Below are 24,439 nucleotides of genomic sequence, written 5' to 3' on the forward strand. Positions count from 1 at the left end.
ACCCTGCCGTGCCCTGACGGTGCGAGCTGGAGGCTTCCGCTCCGAATGCCCAAGTGTCTTAGAGCTGGGGCCGCTGGCTCTCGGAGCGTGGCTCTGAGTGGGGCTGTTACTGTCCTGCACCGTTGTGGTTGAGCTTCTGCCCCCCGGGGAGCCCCGTGTGCAGCTCCTGAGCTCGGAAGGGGATGCAATGAAGGAAGTTGCACATCTCTGAGCCACAGAAGCTGCTCCCTTTCTGCCCCCTCTCTTTAGAGCTGGCTGGGGGCTGGGGTAAGCAGCTTTTATTGCAGGCTTTGTTTCTTCCCAGTCTTAATTTAAACTGCTTCTTCCTGCCCCAAAAGAGCAAGTGTTGCTTAAAGCGCCTGCACCGCCGTCAGAACGCTCCCGTCTGCAGCAGTTTACAAACGTGGCAGCTCCTTTGATCGTCTGAGCTCGCTTCTGAAGCCGGGGACTGTTTGATGCTGTAGGAAGAGGTTGGTTTTCTTCTTTGGGGGATTGAGGATCCTGAGAGGCGTTAACTGGAAAATCACCTCCCGCGCGCTGGAGCTTTTCCATATGGAACAGGCTCTGTCGGGGATTGAAACGCAAACACTGGGGGAGGTGTCCTGTGGGAAAGGTAATGGGAGCGTGGAGCTGGGCTTGGGGTATCTGGTCCTCACAGGGGCTTTGCAGCTGGAGCCTGACATTGTTCATTTCCTGAGCAAGTGGGAATGGCCGGAGCGGGAAGACCGGCTCCTCCTCAGGAACGGGGACCAGAGGGGCTCGGGAGGCTTTTCTCCCACCACAACCCAGCATGTGGGGCTTCATTCAGAGGTGGAGGATGCGGAATGGGAACAGATGCTCCTGATGGCTTGTTTTAACAGCAACCCCGCTCCTCAAGCTATGGAATTCACTCAGGGAAGCCACCGCTTGCCCCAGAGGATGCTCAGGGGGAATAGCTCCCGGCATCTCCATTCCCAGAGCGTGTGGAATAAAGGGGTGCCGATGGCTCTCGCTCTTGGACAGCCCTGTCAGTAGAAACTCGTGTGTTTGGGGGTGTTTCAGGCATTTATCTCCCTCCCCTTGGCAGGGAATAACTGAACTTGCTCTGGAATGCCAGGGTGCACTGGGGAGGTGCGGGAGGAAGGCGAAGGGCTGCAGTGGAGTGGGCTGGTGGTGTCGGGAGCCGGGGCAGGGCTCCGGGTGCTCGCTGGCACGAAGGAAGGGTGGAAACCGATCCTGGAAAGGCCTCCCGGAGGGAGCCTGGGGCACGTGCGAGGCTTCAGTGGGCACCGTGCAGCGGCTCCACCTCTGCACCAAGCCCCTGATCGCTGCTTCCAGCCCCGTGCTCGGGCCTGGGGCAGGTTTCTGCCGGGGCACTTTGCTGCCGGCAGCTTCATCCCGGCCCAGCGGCTGCGGCTCTCGCTCCATGGGGCTCCTCCTTGGTGGCGCAGGGGGAGTGGATGGGGATGGGGAAGGGAGGGCTGGGCCGGCTCCATCCCTGCTGCTCTCCCTGCCCTGTGTCAGCTGCCTCCTGCCAGCCAGGCTCTGCTCCCTGCGGAGCTGCTTGTTCCTACAGAGCACAGCTCAGTGCCACCCAAAGGGTGGTGAACGCTGTCTGTGGCTGGACGTGGATGAGCTTTAGAGGTCCCTTCCCACCCAAACCATCCCATGGTTCCTGGAGCTCCCATCGCAGCGGCAGCGTGGCTGCACAGGCCAACGTGTGCCTTTCCTCTGCCTCTGCTTGCGTTTCTCTGGCTCCACGCTCACCTCTAACCTGGGCTTGGAAGGACTCATCCTGCTCCCAGCCCTGGCCCCCCCCGACCCTGCCCTCACCATTCCCCCCAGTTCAGCACCATGGCTGTGCTGCTGGGGCTGCTGCTGGCCCTGCTGGGCTGCACCACGGCGCTGGATCCCGCCCTGGATGAGGCCTGGGAAGGGTGGAAGAGCCTCCATGGCAAGGAGTACCCAAGGGTAGGTCCTGATTCCCTATGGGGGGCTCAGCCAGAGGTACCCGAGTGCCCCCATCCCGTGTGCCCCTGCTCCTGGGGGCTGGCTCTGATCCTGCTGCCCCACGGCAGGAGGCTGAGCCCATCCGCAGGGAGGTCTGGGAGAAGAACCTGCGCCGCATCCAGCAGCACAACTGGGAGCAGTCGCAGGGGCAGCACGGCTTCCGCCTGGCCATGAACCACCACGGGGACCTGGTACCGCAGCCCCCCCCGGGGACACCTCCTGCACCAGGGCCTGCACCCCCCAGGGCAACAGGGCTGGAGATGGGGACCGGGGACCTCCTGATGCACCCAGGGTTGGAGATGGGGACCGGGGACCTCCTGATGCACCCAGGGTTGGAGATGGGGACCGGGGACCTCCTGATGCACCCAGGGTTGGAGATGGGGACCGGGGACCTCCTGATGCACTCAGGGCTGGAGATGGGCACTGGGAGCTGCAGGTGCTTCCCCAGGGGCCGGTGGGGCTGTGGTGCTGCTCCTGGCATCACCCAGGTCTTCCCTGCAGACAGAGGAGGAGTTTAACCAGCTCCTGAACGGCTTCACCCCAGCATGGCCGGAGGAGCCAGCGCTGCTCTTCCAGCCATCAAAGACCCTGAAGCCCCTGCTGGAGGTGGACTGGAGGGCAAAGGGCTACGTGACACCCGTGAAGAACCAGGTGGGCTCGGGATGCGGTCAGGGCTGTGTGATGGCTGCCGGGGCCTGGGCGGCAGAAGCCACCAGCAGCACCCTCCCAAACGCCACGAAACCCCTGGTCACCGTAAAGCAGCAGCTTTGTGAGGGCTGAGGAGCTGCAGAGCACACGGGGGGGGTCACAGCATCTCTCTGCAGCGGGTTTTGGGGCGATGCCGTGACCGTCCCTGCCGTCCCCATCTCGCCCAGGGGCACTGCGGGTCCTGCTGGGCCTTCAGCGCCACGGGGGCCTTGGAGGGGCTCGTCTTCAACCGCACGGGGAAGCTGGTGGCGCTGAGCGAGCAGAACCTCATCGACTGCTCCCGGCCGCTGGGCAACGCCGGCTGCCGCGGCGGGTACATGACCCGCGCCTTCCAGTACGTGCGCGACAACGGCGGCTTGAACTCGGAGCGCGTCTACCCCTACACGGGCACGGTGAGGGGCAGCGCCGGGGGCGCCGGGGCGCGAGGGTGCCAGCACCGCGCTCAGCCCATGCCTCCCGCCAGGACACCTCCGGCTGCCGGTACAGCCCCCGGGACAGGGCCGCCGCCTGCTCCGGCCTGCGCATGGTGGCCCAGGGCAATGAGGCGGCGCTGGAGCAGGCGGTGGCCACCGTGGGCCCCGTGTCGGTGGCGGTGGACGCCAGCGGCTTCCAGTTCCACTTCTACAAGTCCGGTACCGTCTCGCGCATCCTAGGGAGGGGTGAAGGGGGGGGCTGAGTCCTGATGGAGCCCCTGAGGGGTGGGAGCCACCCCCGGAGGAGGATGGATGAGGGCTGCCCCCGGCTCAGCCCGGCTCTGCTCTTCGCAGGCATCTTCAGCAGCGCGCTCTGCAGCCAGCAGGTGAACCACGGGATGCTGGCCGTGGGCTACGGCACGAGCCAGGACCGCGGCCACAACGTGAGCTACTGGATCTTAAAGAACAGGTAGGGGCTGAGGATGTCCCACAAACGGGTTGGAGACGAGGTACAAGCTCTTCTTGTGAGGGTGCTGAGGCGCTGGCACAGGGTGCCCAGAGAAGCTGTGGCTGCCCCATCCCTGGCAGTGCTCAAGGCCAGGTTGGACACAGGGGCTTGGAGCAAGCTGCTCCAGTGGAAGGGGTCCCTGCCCTGGCAGGGGTTGGAGCTGGAGGAGCTTTAGGGTCCCTTCCAACCAAAACCAGGCTGGGATTCCATGACCCTGCTGGCCCCTTCACCCCCACACACGCCTGGCCCCACTGGGGCTGCATGGCAGGAACGTCCCTGTCCCTGTCCCTGTCTCCTCATCCTCCCAGGCAGGGCTGGTTCTCTGTGCGCAGGCACACAGCTGTGCCCATGGCTGTGCCCATGGATGTGTTCATGGATGTGCCCATGGCTGTGCCCATGGATGTGTTCATGGATGTGTTCATGGCTGTGCCCATGGATGTGCCCACGGATGTGCTCACGGCTGTGCTCATGGATGTGTTCATGGCTGTGCCCATGGATGTGCCCATGGATGTGCCCATGGATGTGCCCATGGATGTGCTCACGGCTGTGCCCATGGATGTGCTCATGGATGTGTTCATGGATGTGCCCATGGCTGTGCCCATGGATATATTCATGGCTGTGCCCATGGATGTGCCCATGGATGTGTTCATGGATGTGCCCATGGCTGTGCCCATGGATATATTCATGGCTGTGCCCATGGATGTGTTGATGGCTGTGCCCATGGATGGGCTCATGGATGTGTTCATGGCTGTGCCCATGGATGTGCCCATGGATGTGTTCATGGATGTGCCCATGGATGTGCTCACGGCTGTGCCCATGGATGTGCTCATGGATGTGTTCATGGATGTGCCCATGGATGTGCCCATGGATGTGCCCATGGCTGTGCCCATGGATATATTCATGGCTGTGCCCATGGATGTGTTGATGGCTGTGCCCATGGATGGGCTCATGGATGTGCTCAGGGATGGGCTCATGGATGTGCCCATGGATGTGTTCATGGATGTGCCCATGGATGTGCCCATGGATGTGCTCATGGATGCGCTCACAGATGCGCCCATGGCTGCTCTCTTTCTCCCCCTCCCGCAGCTGGTCGGAGCTCTGGGGTGAGCAGGGCTACATCCGCCTGCTGAAGGGCGCCCACAACCAGTGCGGGGTGGCCGCACAGGCCAGCTTCCCGGTGCCGTGAGCGGCCACGGCTCCCTGCGGCTGGACCCGACCCCGCTTCCCGGTGCCGTGAGCGGCCACGGCTCCCCGCGGCTGGACCCGACCCCGCTTCCCGGTGCCGTGAGCGGCCACGGCTCCCTGCGGCTGGACCCGACCCCGCTTCCCGGTGCCGTGAGCGGCCACGGCTCCCTGCGGCTGGACCCGACCCCGCTTCCCGGTGCCCCGAGCCCAGCGCCTCCCGAGGACCCGCTGATGGCGCCGCGTGGCCCTGCCTCTGCTCCCACGCTCCTCCTCTTCCTCCTGCGGCCCCGGCTCCACCCCAAAGGCCGGGGCCGGGGCTGGGGCTCCTCCGCCGGACCCACGGCTCTGTATTTACCCCTGCGGAGGAGGCAGAAATGAAGGAGCCGCCCCCATGCCCGTCCTGCTCTCTCTGTCCTCAATGGCGCCGGATTCAGTGCCGGGGCCCGACTTCTGCCCCCACGGCTCCTCTCCACCCCTGCCCACAGCTCCTCGCCCCCCATGCCCACGGCTCCTCTTCCCCCATGCCCACTGCTCCTCGTGCCGCTGTCCCCACCGCGGCCCCCATAGGGTTAACCCTCCTGCCCGCACCCAAGATGGCCGCCGGAGCGCCCGCTGCCCGCGCTGACCCCTCCCGCGCGCCGTAGCGCAGGCTTCCTTTCCAAGATGGCGGCGCCCAGCGGGAGGAGCGGCCGGGGGCTGTGGGCCGCGCTGGTGCCCGCCGCGCTGCTGTGCCTGGCGGCGGGGGCCGCGGAGGAGCCGAGCGCGGCCCGGTTCGACGTGCGGCCCGGCGGGGGGGTGCACTCCTTCTCCCGGAGCCTGGTGAGCGGCGGAGGCACGGGGCGAAGGCCGCGGGCGCGACGGGCGCTGATTAGCGGTGGGCCACGTCACTCCCGGCCCCCGCCACGCGGATTGGCTGGCAGCGGGGGGGGGGGGCGGGACCAGCTGCGGGGTTAACGGGGGGGGGGGGGTCCGTGCTGGTTGCTAAGGGGCGGGGGAGGGGGGACCCCATCGGGAGAGGGGTCCCTGAGGGGGGTCTGCGGAGGGGGGGAGCCCAGGGAGAGGGGGGTCCCCAAGGAAAACGGGGGGGGTCCCAAAGAGAAGGGGGTCCCCAAGGAGAAGGGGGTCCCCAAGGAGAAGGGGGGGTCCCCAAAGAGAAGGGGGTCCCCAAGGAAAAGGGGGGGCTCCCCAAGGAGAAGGGGGTCCCCAAGGAGAAGGGGGGGTCCCCAAAGAGAAGGGGGTCCCCAAGGAGAAGGGGGTCCTCAAAGAGAAGGAGGTCCCCAAGGAAAAGGGGGGAGTCCCCAAAGAGAAGGGGGTCCCCAAGGAAAAGGGGGGGCTCCCCAAGGAGAAGGGGGTCCCCAAGGAAAAGGGGGGGTCCCCAAGGAAAACGGGGGGGTCCCCAAGGAGAAGGGGAGAGCCCCTGTGTGAGGAGACCTCCGTGGAACGGAGCGTGCCATGGGCAGTGCCCCCGAGGAGAAAGGGGCGGCTGCGGGAGGAGGGCACCCGCGGGGTGCAGGGGTCCCCGGGGGGAAGGAGCAGCCTCCCCATGGAGAAGGGGCTGTGGGTCCTTGGTCCCCCGGCACCACGGGTCCCCGCTGACCCCCGGGGGTCACCCCCTGAGGTGCCCGCAGATGTCCCCTCGTTGCCGCACGGGGGCTGATGGGGGCCCAAGGGGCGGTCATGGGCCCCTCACCCTTTGTGCCGTGGCTCATCCCCTCCTCCCCTTCCAGGAGGAGCGCACCTGCACCTTCACGTACTCGGCCCAGGGCGGAACGAACGAGGTGAGCTGGGGAAACCCTCGGGTTCCGCTTGCGCCCGCGCTCTGCGGCTGCCGAGCCGGGAGCTGCTCGTGGTGGCCGTGGGCGGCTGCGGGCAGCGGCGCTTGCACCGGTCCCGACGCTCTCTGCCTGCTAAAGCAGCTCCCTGCCCGCGGCGCCCTGTGCCGCGCTCCTGCGGCCCTGGTGCTTGGGGTGCTGAGCGCATCCTGGGCTGGATGCGTCTGGAGAGCAGGGAGAGCCCTTTCCGTACCCCGCTGGGCAGGAAGGACCGCGTAGGAGCCGCTTCTGCTTCTTGGGGAGCCTTTCTGCAGCTCGTGGTGCTGCTGCTGTAGGTGCAGTGCAGGTGCAGTAGGTGCAGTGCAGGTGCAGTAGGTGCAGGATGCAATAGGTGCAGTGCAGGTGCAGTAGGCGCCGTGCAGGTGCAGTAGGTGCCGTGCGGATGCAATAGGCGCCATGCAGGTGCAGTAGGCGCCGTGCAGGTGCAGTAGGTGCCGTGCGGATGCAGTAGGTGCCGTTCAGATGCAGTAGGTGCCATGCAGGTGCAGTAGGCGCCGTGCAGGTGCAGTCGGCGCCGTGCAGGTGCAGTAGGCGCCGTGCAGATGCAGTAGGTGCCGTGCAGGTGCAGTAGGTGCCGTTCAGATGCAGTAGGTGCCATGCAGGTGCAGTAGGTGCCGTTCAGATGCAGTAGGTGCCGTTCAGATGCAGTAGGTGCCGTGCAGATGCAGTAGGTGCCGTGTGGATGCAGTAGGTGCCGTGCAGGTGCAGTAGGTGCTGTGCAGATGCAGTTTGTGCTGTCTCCTCTGAGAGTCCTGTTCCAGTCAGGTCCCTTTGTGTGAGCAGAAGGAGAAATGAGGCTTTCACTCACTCCCTTCTGTGGCTGTACCAACAGAACTGGGGATGGGGATGGCAGCCGGGCTTGGACCCCTGTGCCACACGCAGCAGAAGGGGCTGTCAGGAGCACTGTGTATTCCCTTGTGTTACTGTGGGATGGCTCAAACCTGCCATGCCTGCAGCTGGAGGGGAGGTGCCTGGTCTCTGGGGCAAGGGAGATGTACAAGGGTTAGGGTTAGGGTTAGGGTCACCCACAGTGACTGTATGGACCTTTCCCCTCTGCAGCAGTGGCAGATGAACGTTGGAGTCAGTGAAGACAAGCAGCTCTTCTCCTGCTCCGTCTGGAGGTGTGTTCCTTAACCCCAACCAACAGTGAGGCCGCTGGGGTCTGGGCCAGGGGGGCTGGGTTTGCCTCTGCAGGGTGGTTCATGGGTGCTGTGGCCCCCGCTCCACCCTCCTCATTAGATGGAGCCACAAGAGAGCCAGAGGTGCTTGTGGAGGGAGGGAGCTGTGAGCCCTGAGCTCAGCTGCGCCTCCAGCCTCTCTGCCCGTGTCAAAGACTCTGCTTTCTCATTTCAGGCCCCAGGGGAAGTCTTATCTCTTCTTTACCCAGTTTAAAGCCGAAGTGAAAGGAGCCAAGATAGAGTATGCCATGGCTTACGTAAGTCCCAGCTGATCGCTTGGAAGCAGGCGTGTGGGAGGCTGCTATAAAACATGAATTTGACATGGAAAACATTTATTAGACATCTGTGCAATAAAACGTCCTCCATCACGTCCCTAATTAGAGAGCGGTGGCAGCGGGAGAGCAGCTGCAGGTACAGCCTCCTGCACCGCTGCCTTGGTGCTCCCTCAACACCCTGGGTCTGGTGGTGGCTCCGCAGACCCCCCCTGGCAGGCTGCACTGCACGGGAGGCTTGCTTTGCCTCAGCAAACCCCATGTGGCAGTGCAAATAACCCCTCTGCTGGTGCTGTGGCTGGTGCAGTCTCCCGTTTCCCGGCCTTCCGAGGTGAGGCTTTCGGGCACGAGTTCATGGTTCAGTAAGGAATGGAAAACCAGCAAGAGGTTTTCCATCAGGTTTCCTTTGAGGGTGGCATCCTGTCGCCCCGCGTGATGAAAACACAAATTCATTCCCTTTCAACCCGTGCTGCTGCTTTGTTTCCTTTAAAGCGAGCAGCTTCTTGCATTGCCTCAACTGCCTAAACCCCTTCCTTCCCATTTCAGTCTCAGGCTGCGGCGGGTGGACAAAGCGACATCCCCTTAAAACAGGAAGAGTTTGAGGTCACCGAAACAACAGGTCTGTGACTGAGAGCTCTGTGAGAAAGGGGCTGGGAGACAAGTGGGGGCCGAGTACAGCTCCATGCAGAGAGGTGCCAGTGTGTGCTATGGAGGCAGGGGCATCCGGGGCTGGGGTTTGCAGTGTAAGTGTTAAATTACCACGGGGGAAGAATGGGCTTATCCCAACGCGCCTGTTGTGTGCAGCAGAAGGAAGTGCAGTGCCCAACCTGCTGGCTTTATGGTCCTGGAAGGGACCCAGCAGGGCTGGTTTGTGCATGCCCTCCCATCTGCTTTATGCTGGCCTTGTTTTCTCTCTTTCCAGTGGCTCACAGGGAAGGCAAGTTCCGTTTTGAACTCTCCAAGCTCATGATTGTAGCAAGAACACCCCGTGAGGAGCTGTGACCCCGGGGCCGGCGCTGGGCAGGGTGTTCTGGTCGGAAGAGCACGGCAGATAAAGAGGATCACTGCTTAACGGCAGGGGGTTGGGTTTGGGGGTTGGCCAAACCTTTTGATGTTTTCCATATTGAAATGTGCTAGGGTCCAACACAAGCGGGGCTTGGGGGTGTTAAGGCAGATGCATTCTGGCTTGTGTCAGAGTAACGATGTGCTTTGCAGCTGAAACCTCCTCTGAGACTCCTGATCTGCAGCCAGCCATTCTGTCACCCGCTTTCTGCTTGGTTGATCTGCTGAATATGGCAAAGCTCCCCTCGGACGGGGGCTCCTTATCTCCCTTGCTAGGAAGAGAAGCACAGAAAGATAAGTGGCTGGATTGAACCAAGGTTTGCTAAAGGGGAGCTCTTAACTCTGTAGTCTCCAGAGGGAAGGATGGGATTTCTCTCTCTGCAAGCCTGACAGGAGGAATCAGAATCAACTGGGTTGGAAAAGACCTTTAAGATCATCAAGTCCAACCATTCCCCCAGGACTGCCAATAATCCAATTGGGTGGGAGGGGGAAGGAAGGGATAGAGTTGGCCAAAGCTGTCGGGCTCCTTGTTGAGTATGGCTGCGCCGGGGAGGATGTTCCTGCCCTGCCCTAGTGCAGAGCAGGGCTTGGGAGGTAACTGGACATGGGGAAGGCAGAGCTGCTTATTCTGACACAACCCAGGAATCAACCCGAGCACCACTTCCATGCCTCAGTGCAACTGCAGGACTATTTTCTACGTACGGAAGGGATCTTTTTATCTCGAGGCATAACAGCGAGGGAAAGTGGAATTCCTTCCCTGTGTAAATACACCACCAATAAAGGAATAAAGCATCAAGCTCTGGCCCCAGTTTGCTCCGTTCGGAGTTCTGGGAACAAGGTGGGTGTTCGCCATGGGGTGTGAGGGAGAAGTTCCAGATGAGGCACCTGCATGCGAAGGCAAAGGCAGGCGCTGGTGGGTTAACTGTGGTCCTGGGGTGTACGAAACCCTGGGGACGGGGTCGGGGCTCATCTGCGCTGGGATGTTCCATGCAGTTAAGGAGCCTCTTGCAGCTGATGCTGGTGTGCACCATGAGAGCAGAACAGGGAAGTGCCTGTGTCAGCGCAGCCACCGCATCCATCAGCCCCGTTCTGCCCTGCCTGCTCCCTGCATCCACTGGCAACTCCGGGAGCTGCTTCCAGCTCTGGCTCCTCTCCTGCACGTCCCTGGCAGCTGCCGTGAGCTGGAAAGAACCAGGAACGTCTGCTCCCAAACACCGTGGGCCAAAGGGCGACTTCACCCTGCCCTCCCCAGGGGCCCAGCGCCTCGGTGGAGCTCGGCCGTGTTCTCCTCCATGCACACCCCTAAAGGTGCTTTACCCCCCACCCCGCGCTGTGTCACACAACTGCATTGGCTGTGACATCTGGAGCCAGGCCTGTGGAATGACCCAGATGGGGGGGATTCCTTTTATTGAATCTTAAAGGCTGGAAGTTCTCAGTGCCTCGAGCCAGCGGTGGAAAGGTAGCAGCGAACGGGAGGCACAATGCTCTGCCCATCAGCACTGCCGTCCTCCTGTGCCTGGAGACATCCCATGGAACAGGAGGCACGAGGAGGCTGTGGAGATAAGGCCGGATGAGATTGTGCCGCGTCCTGATTGCTGAAAGGGCAATTTCCCGTGTTCAAAGCCAAGCTCAGCGTGCTGGGAGCAGGCTCCGGTTGGGGCATTCATGCTCCGAGAGCCCAACTCACCTGCACCGAATCCCTGAATCCTGCAAAGCTGCTTCCCGCTGCGGGGAGCAGGGGCAGCCTGGGCAGCAGCGATGCTGGGGCTGGAGAGCACAAAGCCCGGGTCACAGGGAGCCATCTCCATTTAAGGATGTTTGGTTTATTTCCGTCACTCATCAGAGCGACAGTCGGCTAAAAAACCACAGCCAGAACTCAGCAGAGGACACGTGAAATGTCTGGAATCCATGGGAGGGCTTTGGACACCACCAAAGGCACCGGAGCCACCGCAGTGGTACCACCGCAGCAGCCGGGGGGGGAATTGTGTCTCGGATGTAGCTGGGATGCGGGGAAGGAGCAGCTCCCTCCCTGCTCCCGCGGACAGGTGGGGTGGGATCCTTCTGGTCCCCAGGCCTTGTCTTTGAAGAGCCTGCAAGGTGCAGAAACGCCTTCCCCCCCGCGCGGCACCAGTGTGGGCCACGATTTGCTCCCAGCACATCGTGGAGCTGCAGAAAGGAAACCATGGGGCTCCCCAGCCCTCACCAGTGTCCATCCAAACAACCGCCCCCCGCTCAGAGAGCCCCGAGAGGCGTCACACACCAAGAGCCTTTGGTCTGGGTCTCCCCCAGGAGAGTTACAACAGAGATCAAGGGGAGGAGTCCGGTTCCTTGGACCCGGAGCTAAGAGCACTTAGTGGACAAAGGAAATCAAACTGTACAGCAGGAGCCCAGCGGCCCAGGGTCACCCAGGAAGGGCTCAGCCCAGCACAGGGAGGGGTTTGCAGACACTGGGCAAGGGTTAGACACAGTCGAGAGGTTCAGTTTGGTGGAGACACAAGGAGCAAATGGGGTTGTGCTGCAGAGAAGAGGACACCGAGCCCGGTGCTGCTCAAACCAGGCGCCCGCGCTGCCTCAGCCACCTTCATATGTTGTCCTCCTCCAGCATCTTGTTAACCCCCTCGCAGATCCGCTGCAGGTGGGTGCGGTAGGGCTCGGATGGCCCATAGAGAGCCGAGAGGAACTCGTAGTCCGCAAAGTGATTGAAGACGTGGTTGATGCGGGAGTGGGACTTGGCGGTGAGGTGGCCGTTGACAGCCTGGTGCAGCAGGTCCCGGCACTCGGTGAGCACGCCCGACATGACCCTGCGGTCGAAGGTGAAGTCTATCTGGTGGAAGCTGACGGCCGTCATGGCCAAGGTGTGGACCTTCTTGCGGAAGCGCTCCATCACCAGCAGCTCCTCGGCGCTGAACTGCCCGTTGCGGTAGAGAACGCCCAACTTCATCACGATCTTGATGAGGTTTTTGATGATCTTCTGCGCCTCTTTGCGGTTGTGGGTGTACTCTTTGGTGGCCCGGTAGAGCTCATCCAAGATCTCGCTGCTGGTGTCATCAATGAAGACGTTGGCTATGGTCTTGGTAGCCATCTTGCTCAAGAGCTTCTTCTGGGCCTGCAGGGCCAGGTTCTTGGTGCTGAAGGTGTCCATCTCTGCAAGGGGAAGAGGCACACACACAGTTCATGGCCTGCATCAGCCCCCATCTCTTATCCTACCCCCTCAGCCTTTTGGGAGGAGGAAGAGCATCTCCAACCAACAGCAGGACAAAGAAGAGCTCCTGGGTGCAAGGCAGGAGCTGAGCTGGATGAGTTACAGGGTGCTCCCACCTTCCTGCCCCAAACCCTGGGGGGAAGCTGCAGTGCAATGGGCAGTGCCAGCGGTGACTGAGGTCTCCCTACCTGAGCATCGCCTGTGACCCTCCATCCCCGTCCTGCTCCTGCCCGGCGCCGCCTGCTCCCGGTGCAGGAAGGGCTCTTGCCCCATCACTTCAACCTTTTTGTCTTCCTGAAACCCTGACTCATTTCCTGCAGGGTGAGCTGGGGACGACCCAGGTGCTGGTTGAGTCACCCGCAGCCACGTGGCACGGCCGGTTTGCAGCACCCACCAGCATGGATGGAGGCCCTTGCCCTGGTACACCCATGGCGCTGGAGCCCGGACTCGTTCTGCTTCCTCCTGAGCATTGCACGGAGGTGAATAATTCAAGCAGCCACAAACCTCACCCCTTGCTCAGCCGCAGCCCAGCTCCCCGCACCCCGGCGGGGCCAGATCCGCTTTGAAAAGTGCTGTGAATGAATCAAAAGCCACCGAGCCTGGAGCTGCATCCCTGGCCCAGGAAATCACGGAGCCACAAAGCACGGGGAGGCAAGAACAGCGTGAGAACAAGCAGCTCCCACGCCAGGACGGATGGGCAGGGATGGGGGCTGCTTATGCAAGAACCTGCACGTGGCACGGTCAGCCTGGCACAGAGGCAGCGGGAGGGGACGGGATCAGGTGTAAAAACATCACCAGGGAGGGGAGAGGAGCTTCTGAAGCTAAAGGATGCTGCTGGTGTGACAATGGATGGGGATAAATTGGCCATGGGTATGGAGAGCCTCTTGTCTGCAGCCCCAATTCTGAGTCTGCCCTCAGCATGGGCAGCGCCGGGGCCCCCTTGGCTGAGACCCTACAGGGATCCTCAATCCTGCTCCTACCACCATGGAGCATGGGAGCAGATCCCAGCAGGGCTCAGATACCCGGCTGTGGCCACGGGTCCACCTCACTGCAGCCGGTTGTGCAAGGGGAACAGTGCACAGGCGATGGAGCATGGGTGATGGTGCATGGGTGATGGAGCACGGGTGATGGTGCACAGGTGATGGTGCATGGGTGATGGCGCATGGGTGATGGTGCATGGGTGATGGAGCACAGGTGATGGTGCACGGGTGATGGTGCATGGGTGATGGAGCACGGGTGATGGTGCAGGGGTGATGGTGCATAGGTGATGGAGCACAGGTGATGGAGCATGGGTGATGGTGCATGGGTGATGGAGCACGGGTGATGGAGCACGGGTGATGGTGCATGGGTGATGGAGCACGGGTGATGGAGCACGGGTGATGGTGCATGGGTGATGGAGCACGGGTGATGGTGCACGGGTGATGGTGCACGGGTGATGGTGCATGGGTGATGGAGCACGGGTGATGGTGCAAACTGAGCCCTGGCTTCCTGAGCATCTCCCAGCCACCGGCTCCCTGAGGCCAAGGCTCCGTGAGGGCATGAGCTGAGCGCTCAGTAACGGAGCTGCCGCCTGCAGCGTTATTTACAGCCCTGAGGAACAACACGGACGTTTGTGAGTGCTTCCTTCCATGTGAAGACATCGATTGCTGCCAGCGTGAGCCTCGAGCTCCGGCTCCTGAGGCACAAATGACAAAGCAGAGGCAGCTCCCGGGATCACTTTAACGCCAATGGCTCCATGCGGGAGGTGCTGCTGGAGCTGAGCCCGGAGGGATGGGCAGGATGGGCTCCATCTCTGCTCCCTTTGGCTCTATGGGGGACCGGCTCTGCCCGCAGCAGGCAGCCTCTTCCAGAAGGACCACGGCTTTGCCAAGGTGTGGGCACCACGGAGGTCCCTTCCCCTGCATTGCGCGGCGGTTGTGGGTGCCCTGTGCTCCCCACTGGGAGCAATGCCTTGTAAACAGGAATTCCCGCACCTGAGCTCTCTGCAGAGCGGCTGCAGCCACAAAGGGAGCGCAGATCCCACCTACGGAGCCCTTACAAAATAGGAAGCCCCAGCTCCTTCTGCCCCGCACACCCACGGCTCCCAATCAGCACCTGCAATAACAGAGCAGCCTCCGCTCCCAGCACTGAACAAGAGCTGGCTGCCCACAGCCCCCTCCTGCAGGGAACCAGTCCTCACTTGTGGGGGGAAACCGAGGCACGAAGCGGCCTCGAGGGGTCTCTTTGGGCCCCCCAAGCACACCCTGCCCCGTCCCAGCACCCCGCTGCGCTGCTCCGAGGTCGCTCCTGCAAAGGCCAAGGGAACCCCGCTCACCTCCCCGCACGTCGGCTCCCGCTGGCCCCGGGGCCGTGAGCGCGGCTCCGTCTGCCCCACCAGGACCTGCTGACTCAGCAGCACGCAGGAGCTGTCACCGGAACGCGCTGTTTTCCTGGCGGGAAGGGCCCCGCAGCCCCATTGTTCGCCCAGGGGCTGCTGGCGGCGCACGGAAGAGGCAAAGCTTTGCCCCACGGAGCAGACTCGAGACCGAAATAAACCGCTCGGTTTCCTTCCTGCTGCTGAACTCCGCAGCCCTGCTCGGGGTCTGTTTGTTTCCTCCCCCCCCTTCTTCTTCTTTTTAACGAAAACGCCCTCAAAACCCAGCTTCTTGTCCCAAACCAAGCAGCCGGGCGCTGCTCACGCCGAGTCCCTCCCTGCTCCGGAAGAGCTGCGGTCCCAGCGGTGGCTCTGGGGAGTCACAGCCCTTTTTTGGGGGGGTTTCCACCCGTTTGGCAGGTTTCAGTGGGGAGGTTGCAGCCGCGGGGGTGGACGTCCCGGGTGAGGTGGGCATGCAGTGACACAGCCGTGGGGTCCCCTGGGGACAGCATCCAACACCCGGCCGCAGCCTCGGCCCCCGTCTAAATGGGGACAGCCCAGAAACCATCTCCTGCACCAGTGAGGGCACGGCCATGAGCAGAGCGTGGCCCTCTCCTTACAGAGCATCAATGAAAGCTCCTGGCTGCAGAGGGGAGCACGAGACCCCATCACCCTGCCAGTCCCAAGGCGATTCCTACCTGTCCCAAAGACCCCTCGCCCCTGACCAACCCCAGCCCTCTTTCCCCTCCGAACCCCCCATCTCACTCAGCATCGGGCTCAATATCTCATGCAGGGAAGCAAAAGCACTTCAATAATTCATGGGCACGGAGCAGGCATGCGGAGCAAGGGGAGGCATCCACAAAGCTCCATCTGAGAGCAGGGGCACCTCTGCCTCCTCCTCCTTCCTCCTCTTCCTCCTCACCAGGGCCATATTAACCTGCTACAAGTTTCCTCCCAGCCAAAGTAAACATTTCATGGTTTCCCTTCCATCCCATGCACGCTGCTCTGGAAATCACCCCTTCTCCGCACCCCAGCATCCCCGGTGCCTCCCAGTCCTTGGCCACACGCCCGTGTGACGGATGTGATCCCGCTGCTCCGCTCTGCACCCCTGGCATCGCTTTCCACCAGCTCCCTGCACCTCCAAGCCCTCTTCATTAATTAAACCCCGCACCGGGCTGGATTACAGGAGCCGGGTCAGAGCACAGGGATGTAACCGGAGAGCCCAACCACCCATCCCTCCCCATCCCTGAGCCTTCCCAGCTTCCAGACCCCCGTTTACCAGCGCCGGGGCAGCAGAGGAGGAGGAAGAGGAAGGACAAACGCCGCCTCTCACAACCACCGGCACTCGCACGTTGCCATGGGTGCAAACAGCACCAAAAGGCGCCGGGTCCGGCGCGTGTGTGCCCAGCGGGGTGAGGCCAGGGAGGAAGCCACTGGGTAAACACCTCGCCTGAGGAAAAACTCCTCTTGGCACGGCCACCACGGCTCCCTGGAGCAGGGGAGAGGGATGCGGTGGGAAGTGCTGGCATCGCCTCAGCCGGACACCACACTCTGCATCGCGCTCCGCACACTCCTGGTGCTCACACCACACACTTGGCCACGTCCCCATCATCATCATCACCATCCCTGGCGCTGGGATCTGAATGCCCCAATCCCATCATCTTCTTCCTGCAGGTGCCCCGGAATGCAGCCCCAGCGAGGGCACCCACAGGAAGGAACAGAAGGGTTCTGGTGTCTCCTTTGCACCAATGCCTGGGAATGTCGATCTGCCCCAGCAGCTCCAACGTGTCTGTGCAAGGAGCTGGGCGCTGCATCCAAGGGGGCTCCAACCCCGGGCGTAGGTGGTAAATCCCGCCGGCGCTTCCCGTTCACTGGCACTGCGTGGGAATGGGATCCTGGCACCTGAAGGGGCACTGACTGCGGGTGCTCCATCACTGGGTGGGGGTGATACCCCCACAGTGCTGATTCGGGATGGGGGAGCTGATCTGGTGCCATATCAAGGAATCCCTCTGGGATTACTGTGCCCTGGGGGGGCGGGGGGGAGGCAGCTGCAGGGAGGAGAGGAGGAGGGTGAGGAGGAAGGGGGGGTTGTTTTGGAGCATCTGTGTCGCCTTCCATTTCCTCCTTTTCTTTATCGAGCTGCCATCAAGCCGCCCTCTCCGGCTGCAACTTCCTTTCTCCTTTGCTCGGAGCAGACGGAGACTGATGGGGAAGTGGAAAACGGAGGATGGGGAGGGGGGGAAGAGGCCAAACCGACCGTCTGCCCATCCATCCGTCCCGTGGTGAGGGCCTCGGTGCATCACATGCTTCCTGCCCCGGGATCAGCGAGGACAAAGCAGCTCCAGGAGGGAAGAAAAGCTCCACGGGACAATTTGGATCCCGTGGTGGGCTTGGGGTTGGCAAAGAATGTTTATGGCCCAACTCCTTCCCTGCTCCGGAGCTGATACAGCTTTGGCTGGTGGGAGCTGGGAAGTTTTACATCCAACTCCGCGGCTCCAGGCAGGATCCGGCCTCACCAAAGGGAATGGGGGAGTTTCATTCCTTAGAGCCCGGGGCACAGCCAGTGGCTGGGTGCAGAGGAAGGCCAGGGTGATGCCATGGGGCACCCATCCTTGCCCTCGCTCCAGAGATGACCCCAGGGGGGCCTCCTCCGCCTTCTCCGAGTTCCCGTCAGCCGTAACCCACCGGACGCTTCCAGCCCCCCTCGTTTTTCCCACCGGTTTTGGGGGCGATCTCCCCTTACCGGGAAAACTGAGGCACGGCCAAAGGCTCCTGGGGACACCCCCGGGCTCTGCCCACCCGGCAGCTCCCGCCCCTCGGGGCTCCCCAAACCTTCGGTCCCCGGGGGCACCCCGGTGCCCGGTGACACGGGGAGGGAGGGAGGCACGGCGGGTACCCGGGAAGGATGCGTTCACCCTCCAGACGCAAGCCGGTACCGGGGCGAGAAGCACGAACCGGGCAGGTACCGCGCACCGCCACCCCCGCGGAGCGCGGGGACCGGGGGGAACCGGGGAGAGGGCCCGATCCCGGCAGCGCTGCACCCGCGGGCAGCAGAGCCCGGCCGGCCCTTACCTGCTCCTGCCTCGGGGGAGCGCGGCGCCGGGACCGGGGCTGCTCCGGTGCCCCCGGTGTGAACGGGACGGGGCGGAACGGGACGGGACGGGGCCGGACGGGGCCGGGTGGGGGGGGGTCGCTGCCCCCGGTGCCTCTCGCTGCCCCCGGTGCCCCCGGTGCCGGTGCCGGGTCCGGGCCTCCCGCCCGCGGCTGCTGCGAGGTCCCGAGCGGGGCCCGGAGGGGCGGTGGCCGCGGGGTGGGGGGGCGGAGCCTACGGGCGGTGCCAGCCAATGGCAGAGCGGGGCTTGCTACAAAGCAGCCAATAGGAACCCGCGGCTGGGGATCCCCCGGGACCGGGACCGGAGCCGTAGCCCCGGCTCCGAGGGTCCCGGCGTGCGGGGACCGGTGCCGTTATGGCGGCGTGGAACGGGCACGGGTCTGTACGGAGCCGAGGGGTGCCGGGAGCGGAGCGGGCCGGGTGCTGAGGAGGGCTCCGGTAAACCGGGCTGAGCACGAGCAGCACCGGGGGGGTCCCACAAAGTCCCCTCTCTCCCCCCATACCGGGGGTGCGGGCGGCTTCTGCTCTGGGGGGGCTGCCCCAGACCCTAGACCCCCACCCGGCCCCAAAGCACCCCCCACGGCCGGTGCAAACCGGGAGCGGGCATCCCCTCCGCTCGGCCGGGGCAGTGTCACGGGCGGGCGGCAGCCGGAGCCCCCGCGGTGGGCGCAGGGCCGGTGTCTCACCGGGAACCCCCCGCTGCCCGCCCGCGGAGGCGGGTGCAGGAGTTTCCAGGTCGGGAAGCAGCAATCGGGGAGTCGCGGCCTGTGCTGGGGACCCCCAAGCCCTGCGGTCCCGCCGAGCCGTGCATCCCCATCCCAGCACCCCAGCACTGGGAGCATCCTCCCCTTCCTCCTCCTCCTCCTCTTCCTCCACCTCCTCCTCCTCCCGGCTCGGTGGGAAGGAGCCATCGCTCAGGATCCCAGTTCCCGAAGGTGGCATTAAACAGATTAAAGGTGGGATTTAGAGCGGATTAAATCTGGGTGAGCAGGAGCCTTGACTTGAATCTTGGTCTCACGCAGTGGCTTTGAAGCAGAACTCAGCCCCCCCTTCGTCCCCATTCCCCTTCAGCCCTACCACCCCCTTCCATGACACCCCCAGGACATGCCCTGCCCCGAGCCCCACCTCCTGCTGCCCCCCTTGTGCTGGAGCAGCCGGAGCAGCTGCTGCCGCCCTCCCAGACAGTTGCAGCACCAACCTGCCCGGCATAAATCACCCTCCACAGCTCATCTGTGCCTGGTGGCCACCCGCAGCAATGAGACACAAGCCATGAGCCAGGAACAGAGAGCACGGCCCTGTGGGCTGAGGAGATGGGGACGGAGCAGGGGGAGGTGGTGAATGGAGCTGGGGAAGCCTTAGCAGAATGTGGCAGTGTCCCCAGTGTTCCCATCACTGCCTGCTTCTGCAGCCCCATTGCTGGCCTGTGTCCCCATTCCTGCTCTGTCACGTGTCCCCATTGCTGCCTTGTTCTGCATCCCCATTTCTGTCCTGTCCCATGTCCCCATTCCTGTCCTGTTCTGCAGCCCCATCCCTGTCTCATCCTATGTTCCCGTTGCTGTGGCATCCCTGCTGTGCTCACCCCACTCAGCCCATTACTGAAGGTGCTGCGAGGGGTGGCAGGCTGGGGTGGGCATGTGGGGTGCAGCCTGCTCCCCAGGGCTCCCCGGTACACCCCAGTGCGCCCAGCACACAAACCCTCACTTCCTGCCTCTGAGAAGCATCTCGGGGATGGTCCCTGCATCGCACAGTTCTCCACCTCACTCTCAACCCCAGAGCTGGATCCCGAACCCTCGTGGGGTCGCAGCAGCCACTGGGGGCCACGTCAGGGCTCATGTCAGCACAGCCACATCTCTGCCGGTGTGGATGGAGCAGCCGTCACGGATCAGTGGGAATAGGAGCTGGCACTGCACGGATACAGAATGAAAAAGAGCAGAAACAGGATCTGGGCCAGCTCATGTGCTGCCGCTCCCCCTTCCCTCCTCCTCGCCTTTCAATGAAATGAAATGGTGCTTTGCAGAGGCTCCTCTCCCGCACGCTGAGCATCACCCCACGCTTGGGGAGGTTTCACATCTCCTCCCGCTCCCTCTCCCACTGCTCATCCCACCTCAGCGGCCGGCACATCCATATCCCCATCCGCGGCCGGTGCAGGGGGCTCCGCTCCAGGCCAGGGGGAGCATCCTCAGAGAGGCAGAGCCTGAATAATTCACTAGGGCTCGGCAAGAGAAACAGGAGCCGCTGCCGCCAGGTCACAGAGGAGAGCTGGGAAGGGCACGGACACATCCCCAGTGTCACTTTGTCACCGCTTCCAGCACCCGTCTCCATCAGCCTCGAGAGGAGCCCAAGTTCCCCAGGGAGCAGGTCCTCGGAGCACCCAGCACCACCGCCCTGCTTTGCTGAGTGGGGCTGTGCAGGGGGACATGGGACAGGGCAGGAACGGGGGTCATGGGATGGGAAAGCGATGGGGACACCGGACAGGACTCACATGGCCCCATCGGGGCAGCTGCTGGGCCCCAGCAGCTCCTGGGACGTGGCAGCGGTGCTCCCCATAAAGCCCGTATTGTCACCGGGGGGTGGTGAATCCCCCGAGCCATTCCCATCCACTGGCATTTGGCATTCCCGCTGCTCCCGGCACCGTGCAGCTGTGCCTCACCACAATGGCCCCTTCTTGCCGCGTTACCGGCACCGGCTGCGCTGCCTCGGCCCCTTCCCCAGCACCAATCTGCCCTGCTGCAACCGAGCTGGAAAACCTCATCCCAGCTCCAGAGCAGAACCATGAGCAGGGAATGCTCCCCCTGCATTCGGTTATCCCGGAGGTGGATGGAAGGAAAGGGAGTGAGGAGGTGTTGCTTAGGGGTGCAGCATCCAAAGGGTGGCTGAAGCTGTCCTAAAGCCATGGGGAAAGGCTGTAGCTGGGGCAGGACCATCCAGTGCCTGCATCCTGGGGTGGATGATGCTGGGACAGGGGTGAGGCTCATCCCCTCCTCATCCAAGGGGAGAGAAACCACCATGGGAATACACATCCCTTGTCCCCACGGAGGTGTTTTCTCCCCACCACAACCCCGCACCCAGCTCCAGCAGCCTCCAGAGGGGACTTTGCAGCAGGCGCTGCCTCGCTTCTTCCGTCCTCGCTGCACAAAGCCGGGGCGGCACCGGCAGGTCCCATCCGGGGCTGTTAAAGCTGCTGGGGATGGAAGCGACCCAAGCAACTTCATCAAGGAGATAAAAATAGGCAGAGCTCAGCACTGCCGCAAGCACCCTGGTGGCATCCGTGTCACCAGCCACCGCGCTGGCAGGGTGTTAGCCCTTGGGAGTGATAATTAGTGATAATTAGCCCTCAGCACCGTTCGTTACAGCTGTATCCCCATCCCACGGGTCCTTTCCCAGGGGGTTGCAGCCAGCGGATCCCCTTCCTAGGCTCGCAGGGTCCCTGTGACTCCCCCCAAAGGGCTTGTGCTGTGCAAGGGGAGGGTGCAGCCCCCCAGAGATGGGGCTTAAAGAGGGACCCGGGACCCAGGCCCCAGGGGTGACGCTGAGGGAACTCATTGGCATCTTTTAGGGTCGTGGGAGGGAAAGGGCGATGAGTGTCCCTGGGGGTGCATCAGGGCACCACCCATCAGCATGCAGCGGGGGAACACTGGGATTGAATCCCTTTGCTTCTGATGCTCAGAGGCATGGCAGTGCTAGGTGGGATGCTGAGCCACGCCGAGCCACGCTGTGCTGAGCTGAACACGGAGCCCCGGGCATGCTCCAGCCAGGACAAAAGCAAATGTAGGTTAAGCACAAAGCGATGTGGCTGCAGCACACGGAGCTCAGCGGGGAAGAGGATGGCCCCGTGGAGCAGCGTCCCCGGCTGCTGTCCTTGTGCTGGTGACATATTGACTGGTAATTCCTAATCAAGTGGATTATTAATTAGCAGGAGAAGCTGATGGTTTAACCCTGGCCGGGCTGGGAGCCGGTGGTCAATGCTGATGGAGCCAGCAGAGCACCGCGGCAGCGAGAGCTGTGATCCCACATCCAACCGGATGGAGCTGATTAATCCCAGGTTTAATCAGATGAGGTGACTGCATCCCACACCTCTGCCCCCCCAGCGTGCCCCCTTTTGCTCTCCAACCCCCTCCTCCCGGTGCCGGCCTCGTGGCATCACCAGCATGGGAGCGTTTTGCTCCCCGATGATTCCATGGCGGTGCTAATCCCTCGCAGCGCCGGTCCCGCGCGGCTGTCGGCCGAGGTTTTCCATCCCTAATTAAAGCTGGGCGCGTGTGGCGGCGATTCCCAAGGGATGCTTCCCTTGCCTCCCGCTTCCTGTCAGGATCAAGGGGATAAACCAACGTTACCAGGAAAGTTAATGCCGGCAGCAGCTGAGGGAAGTGGTGACAAGCCTCAAGCCGGCAGCAGCCGTAGCTCCGGAGGTGAATCCCCCTTGGAACGCTGCCTTGGGTCCTGGTGGGATGGCAGCAGGGGCTTGGGGCTCGTGACACGAGTTGGGCAGGTCTCAGCCCAGCACCAAGCCCTGTCTGTGGCAGCTTCTCGTGGTGGTGTCACCCAGGGCAGTGACCCAAATGGCCCCAGATCCTAATGCTGGCAGGGGGAGAGGTTTTGAGGTGCTGCAGCCCTTGATGTGAAGCACCCTCCATTGGGGTGCCGCTGCCATCCCACTCCTGCTCCCCAAAATCACAGAATCCCGGAGTGGTTTGGGTTGAAGGGACCTTAAAGCTCCTCCAGCTCCAACCCCTGCCACGGGCAGGGACCCCTTCCACTGGAGCAGCTTGCTCCAAGCCCCTGTGTCCAACCTGGCCTTGAGCACTGCCAGGGATGGGGCAGCCACAGCTTCTCTGGGCACCCTGTGCCAGCGCCTCAGCACCCTCACAGGAAGAGCTTCTGCTTTGTCTCTAACCCGAACTTCCCCTGTTTCAGTTTGAACCCATCCCCCCTTGTCCTATTGAAGAGCCCCTCTCCAGCATCCTTGTAGCCCCCTTCAGACACTGGAAGCTGCTCTGAGGTCTCCTGAGCCCCTCATATCCTGGAGCACTGGTGAGTGTCTCTGGGACTGGCACCCAGCTTGGTGAGCCGGGGGAGCTGAGCTCCATCCATCCATAAATCCATCCATAAATCCATCCATAAATCCATCCATAAATCCCTCCATCCATCCATCCATCCATAAATCCATCCATCCATCCATCCATCCATCCATCCATCCATCCATCCATAAATCCATCCATCCATCCATAAATCCATCCATAAATCCATCCATCCATCCATCCATCCATCCATCCATCCATCCATCCATCCATCCATCCATCCGAGCTCCAACCAATCAAACCCCAGCATCACTCTGGCTCCTTCAGGCAGCTTCCTGAGCACCATGTCCTCAGCCAGGGTCTGCCAGGGGGGACCACAGCACCCAACCCCCCCCTCCCTCCCCGCAGGGTTATTCCCGAGGCCTGGCACGGGGCTGACGTTGCAGGCAGGATGCTTCTTGCCTGGCACGGCTGCTGCCTGCTTAATTGCGCTGTAAGCACAACAGATGGCAGAATGGCTTCAAGATGTTCTTTTGCAACGTTTTGGTGCTGCCGGGCTCCTTCCTTCACCTTCCTCCATAGCAGCTCCAAGGAGGGAAGAGGCTGGGAAGAGCCCCGTGTGCATGGAGGGGGATGCTGACCCCAGCTGCAGCCGGGGAGTTAAAGGGAATTAAACCATTTGCTGGCCTCACACTGCAGCGCTTTCTCCCCGCTGTAATCCCTGCGCTTCCCGCTGCACCTCCATCACCTGCCTGCCGGGCCCGGCGGACAAAAGCCCCTTTGCCAGCGCTGCCATGTGCCCGGGCAGCTGGTGGCAGCAGCCGGGTGCTGGGGTCACCTCGGTCCCATCAGGGGTGGCCCCACACGGGGGTTGTGCCATGGGGGGGGGGGCTGTTAAGAGACCTCGTGGCTTCTTCCAGCACATCAGGTCCTGCCATACGGGAAGGATCCGGCTCCCCTCGCCATGATCCCCCATGGCATTGCCATGGCTCCGGCAGTGCCGTGGCATCGGGAGCAGCACCAGGACACAGCACACACACACCACACCCCCCCAGCACCCCAGGACCGGGTGTTACCAGCACCCCGAGCCTTGCGGGTGCTGCACCCCATCCTGCGTGGCTGTGCTGTACCAGCACCAGTTACCAGCACCCAGCCCCGGCTCCCAGCCCCAGCCCCGCCGCAGCTCCTCCACCTTCCGCCGCCGAGCGGAGCATTAACACCGGTTGGGATGAATTATTTATGAGGCAGGTGACCTCATTCATTCAGATTGATTTTCCTCCCTGTCACTCCAATCCCACCGTGCCCTGGAACCGGCGGCACGGCAGGTACCGAGCCCTGGCCTCGGCTCTGCGCCAGGCACCAGCCAAAGGCCCTTTGCCAGCTCAGGGATCAGCATCAGCATCATTATTATTATTATTATTGCCACCAGCATCAGCGTTATTACAATAAGGGCTAGAAAATAAATATAAGCACACTATGATAATCCTATAACTACAGAATGTACATCTATTAATAAGCACAATAATATTAATATCAATAATTTTAGTATCAATGTTATTCTCTACATTTCTATTGAAGCTGTTACCTCCCTCCTGTCCCCCCCCAGG

At 62.5% G+C, this 24,439-nt stretch overlaps 3 protein-coding genes across 8 annotated transcripts in view; 2 read left to right on the forward strand and 1 right to left on the reverse strand.

Moving 5' to 3' along the window:
• The first annotated feature begins 160 nt into the window (after positions 1 to 160).
• Positions 161 to 24,439, forward strand: part of LOC134163674 (procathepsin L-like) — a 51,359-nt gene continuing 27,080 nt past the window's right edge. Inside the window, exons 1-9 of one of the 5 annotated variants that reach the window (XM_062618764.1) lie at positions 167 to 470; positions 1,825 to 1,950; positions 2,058 to 2,180; positions 2,491 to 2,640; positions 2,865 to 3,089; positions 3,161 to 3,329; positions 3,465 to 3,579; positions 4,705 to 4,800; positions 14,106 to 14,115. In XM_062618764.1, coding sequence (XP_062474748.1) covers positions 1,834 to 1,950; positions 2,058 to 2,180; positions 2,491 to 2,640; positions 2,865 to 3,089; positions 3,161 to 3,329; positions 3,465 to 3,579; positions 4,705 to 4,800; positions 14,106 to 14,109 — 999 coding nt within the window. In that variant the 5' untranslated portion in view covers positions 167 to 470; positions 1,825 to 1,833 and the 3' untranslated portion in view covers positions 14,110 to 14,115. Of the gene's footprint in view, positions 614 to 1,824; positions 1,951 to 2,057; positions 2,181 to 2,490; positions 2,641 to 2,864; positions 3,090 to 3,160; positions 3,330 to 3,464; positions 3,608 to 4,704; positions 4,810 to 14,105; positions 14,116 to 24,439 lie in introns of those variants that run through there. The other 4 variants (XM_062618766.1, XM_062618763.1, XM_062618767.1 and 1 more) reach the window with 4 other exon arrangements.
• Positions 5,452 to 9,943, forward strand: MYDGF (myeloid derived growth factor). Its single transcript, XM_062618771.1, has 6 exons — positions 5,452 to 5,622; positions 6,531 to 6,581; positions 7,695 to 7,756; positions 7,989 to 8,070; positions 8,632 to 8,704; positions 9,008 to 9,943. Exons 1-6 carry the CDS (start codon positions 5,467 to 5,469, stop codon positions 9,085 to 9,087), a joined length of 504 nt encoding a protein of 167 aa, XP_062474755.1. The 5' UTR covers positions 5,452 to 5,466; the 3' UTR covers positions 9,088 to 9,943.
• TNFAIP8L1 (TNF alpha induced protein 8 like 1) lies at positions 10,514 to 17,193 on the reverse strand. 2 transcript variants are annotated; one of them, XM_062618769.1, is made up of 2 exons: positions 15,982 to 17,193; positions 10,514 to 12,291 (listed from the first exon to the last, which is right to left on the reverse strand). In XM_062618769.1, exons 1-2 carry the CDS (start codon positions 16,229 to 16,231, stop codon positions 11,729 to 11,731), a joined length of 813 nt encoding a protein of 270 aa, XP_062474753.1. In that variant the 5' UTR covers positions 16,232 to 17,193; the 3' UTR covers positions 10,514 to 11,728. The 2 variants fall into 2 exon arrangements, with proteins under 2 accessions (XP_062474753.1, XP_062474754.1); XM_062618770.1 differs by lacking the exon at positions 15,982 to 17,193 and adding an exon at positions 12,538 to 12,888.

The sequence above is a fragment of the Pezoporus occidentalis genome, unplaced genomic scaffold, assembly GCF_034315485.1.
Source record: "Pezoporus occidentalis ecotype Australia unplaced genomic scaffold, CSIRO_AGI_Poc_V1 ctg202, whole genome shotgun sequence".
In the NCBI taxonomy this organism is placed as follows: Eukaryota; Metazoa; Chordata; class Aves; order Psittaciformes; family Psittacidae; genus Pezoporus; species Pezoporus occidentalis.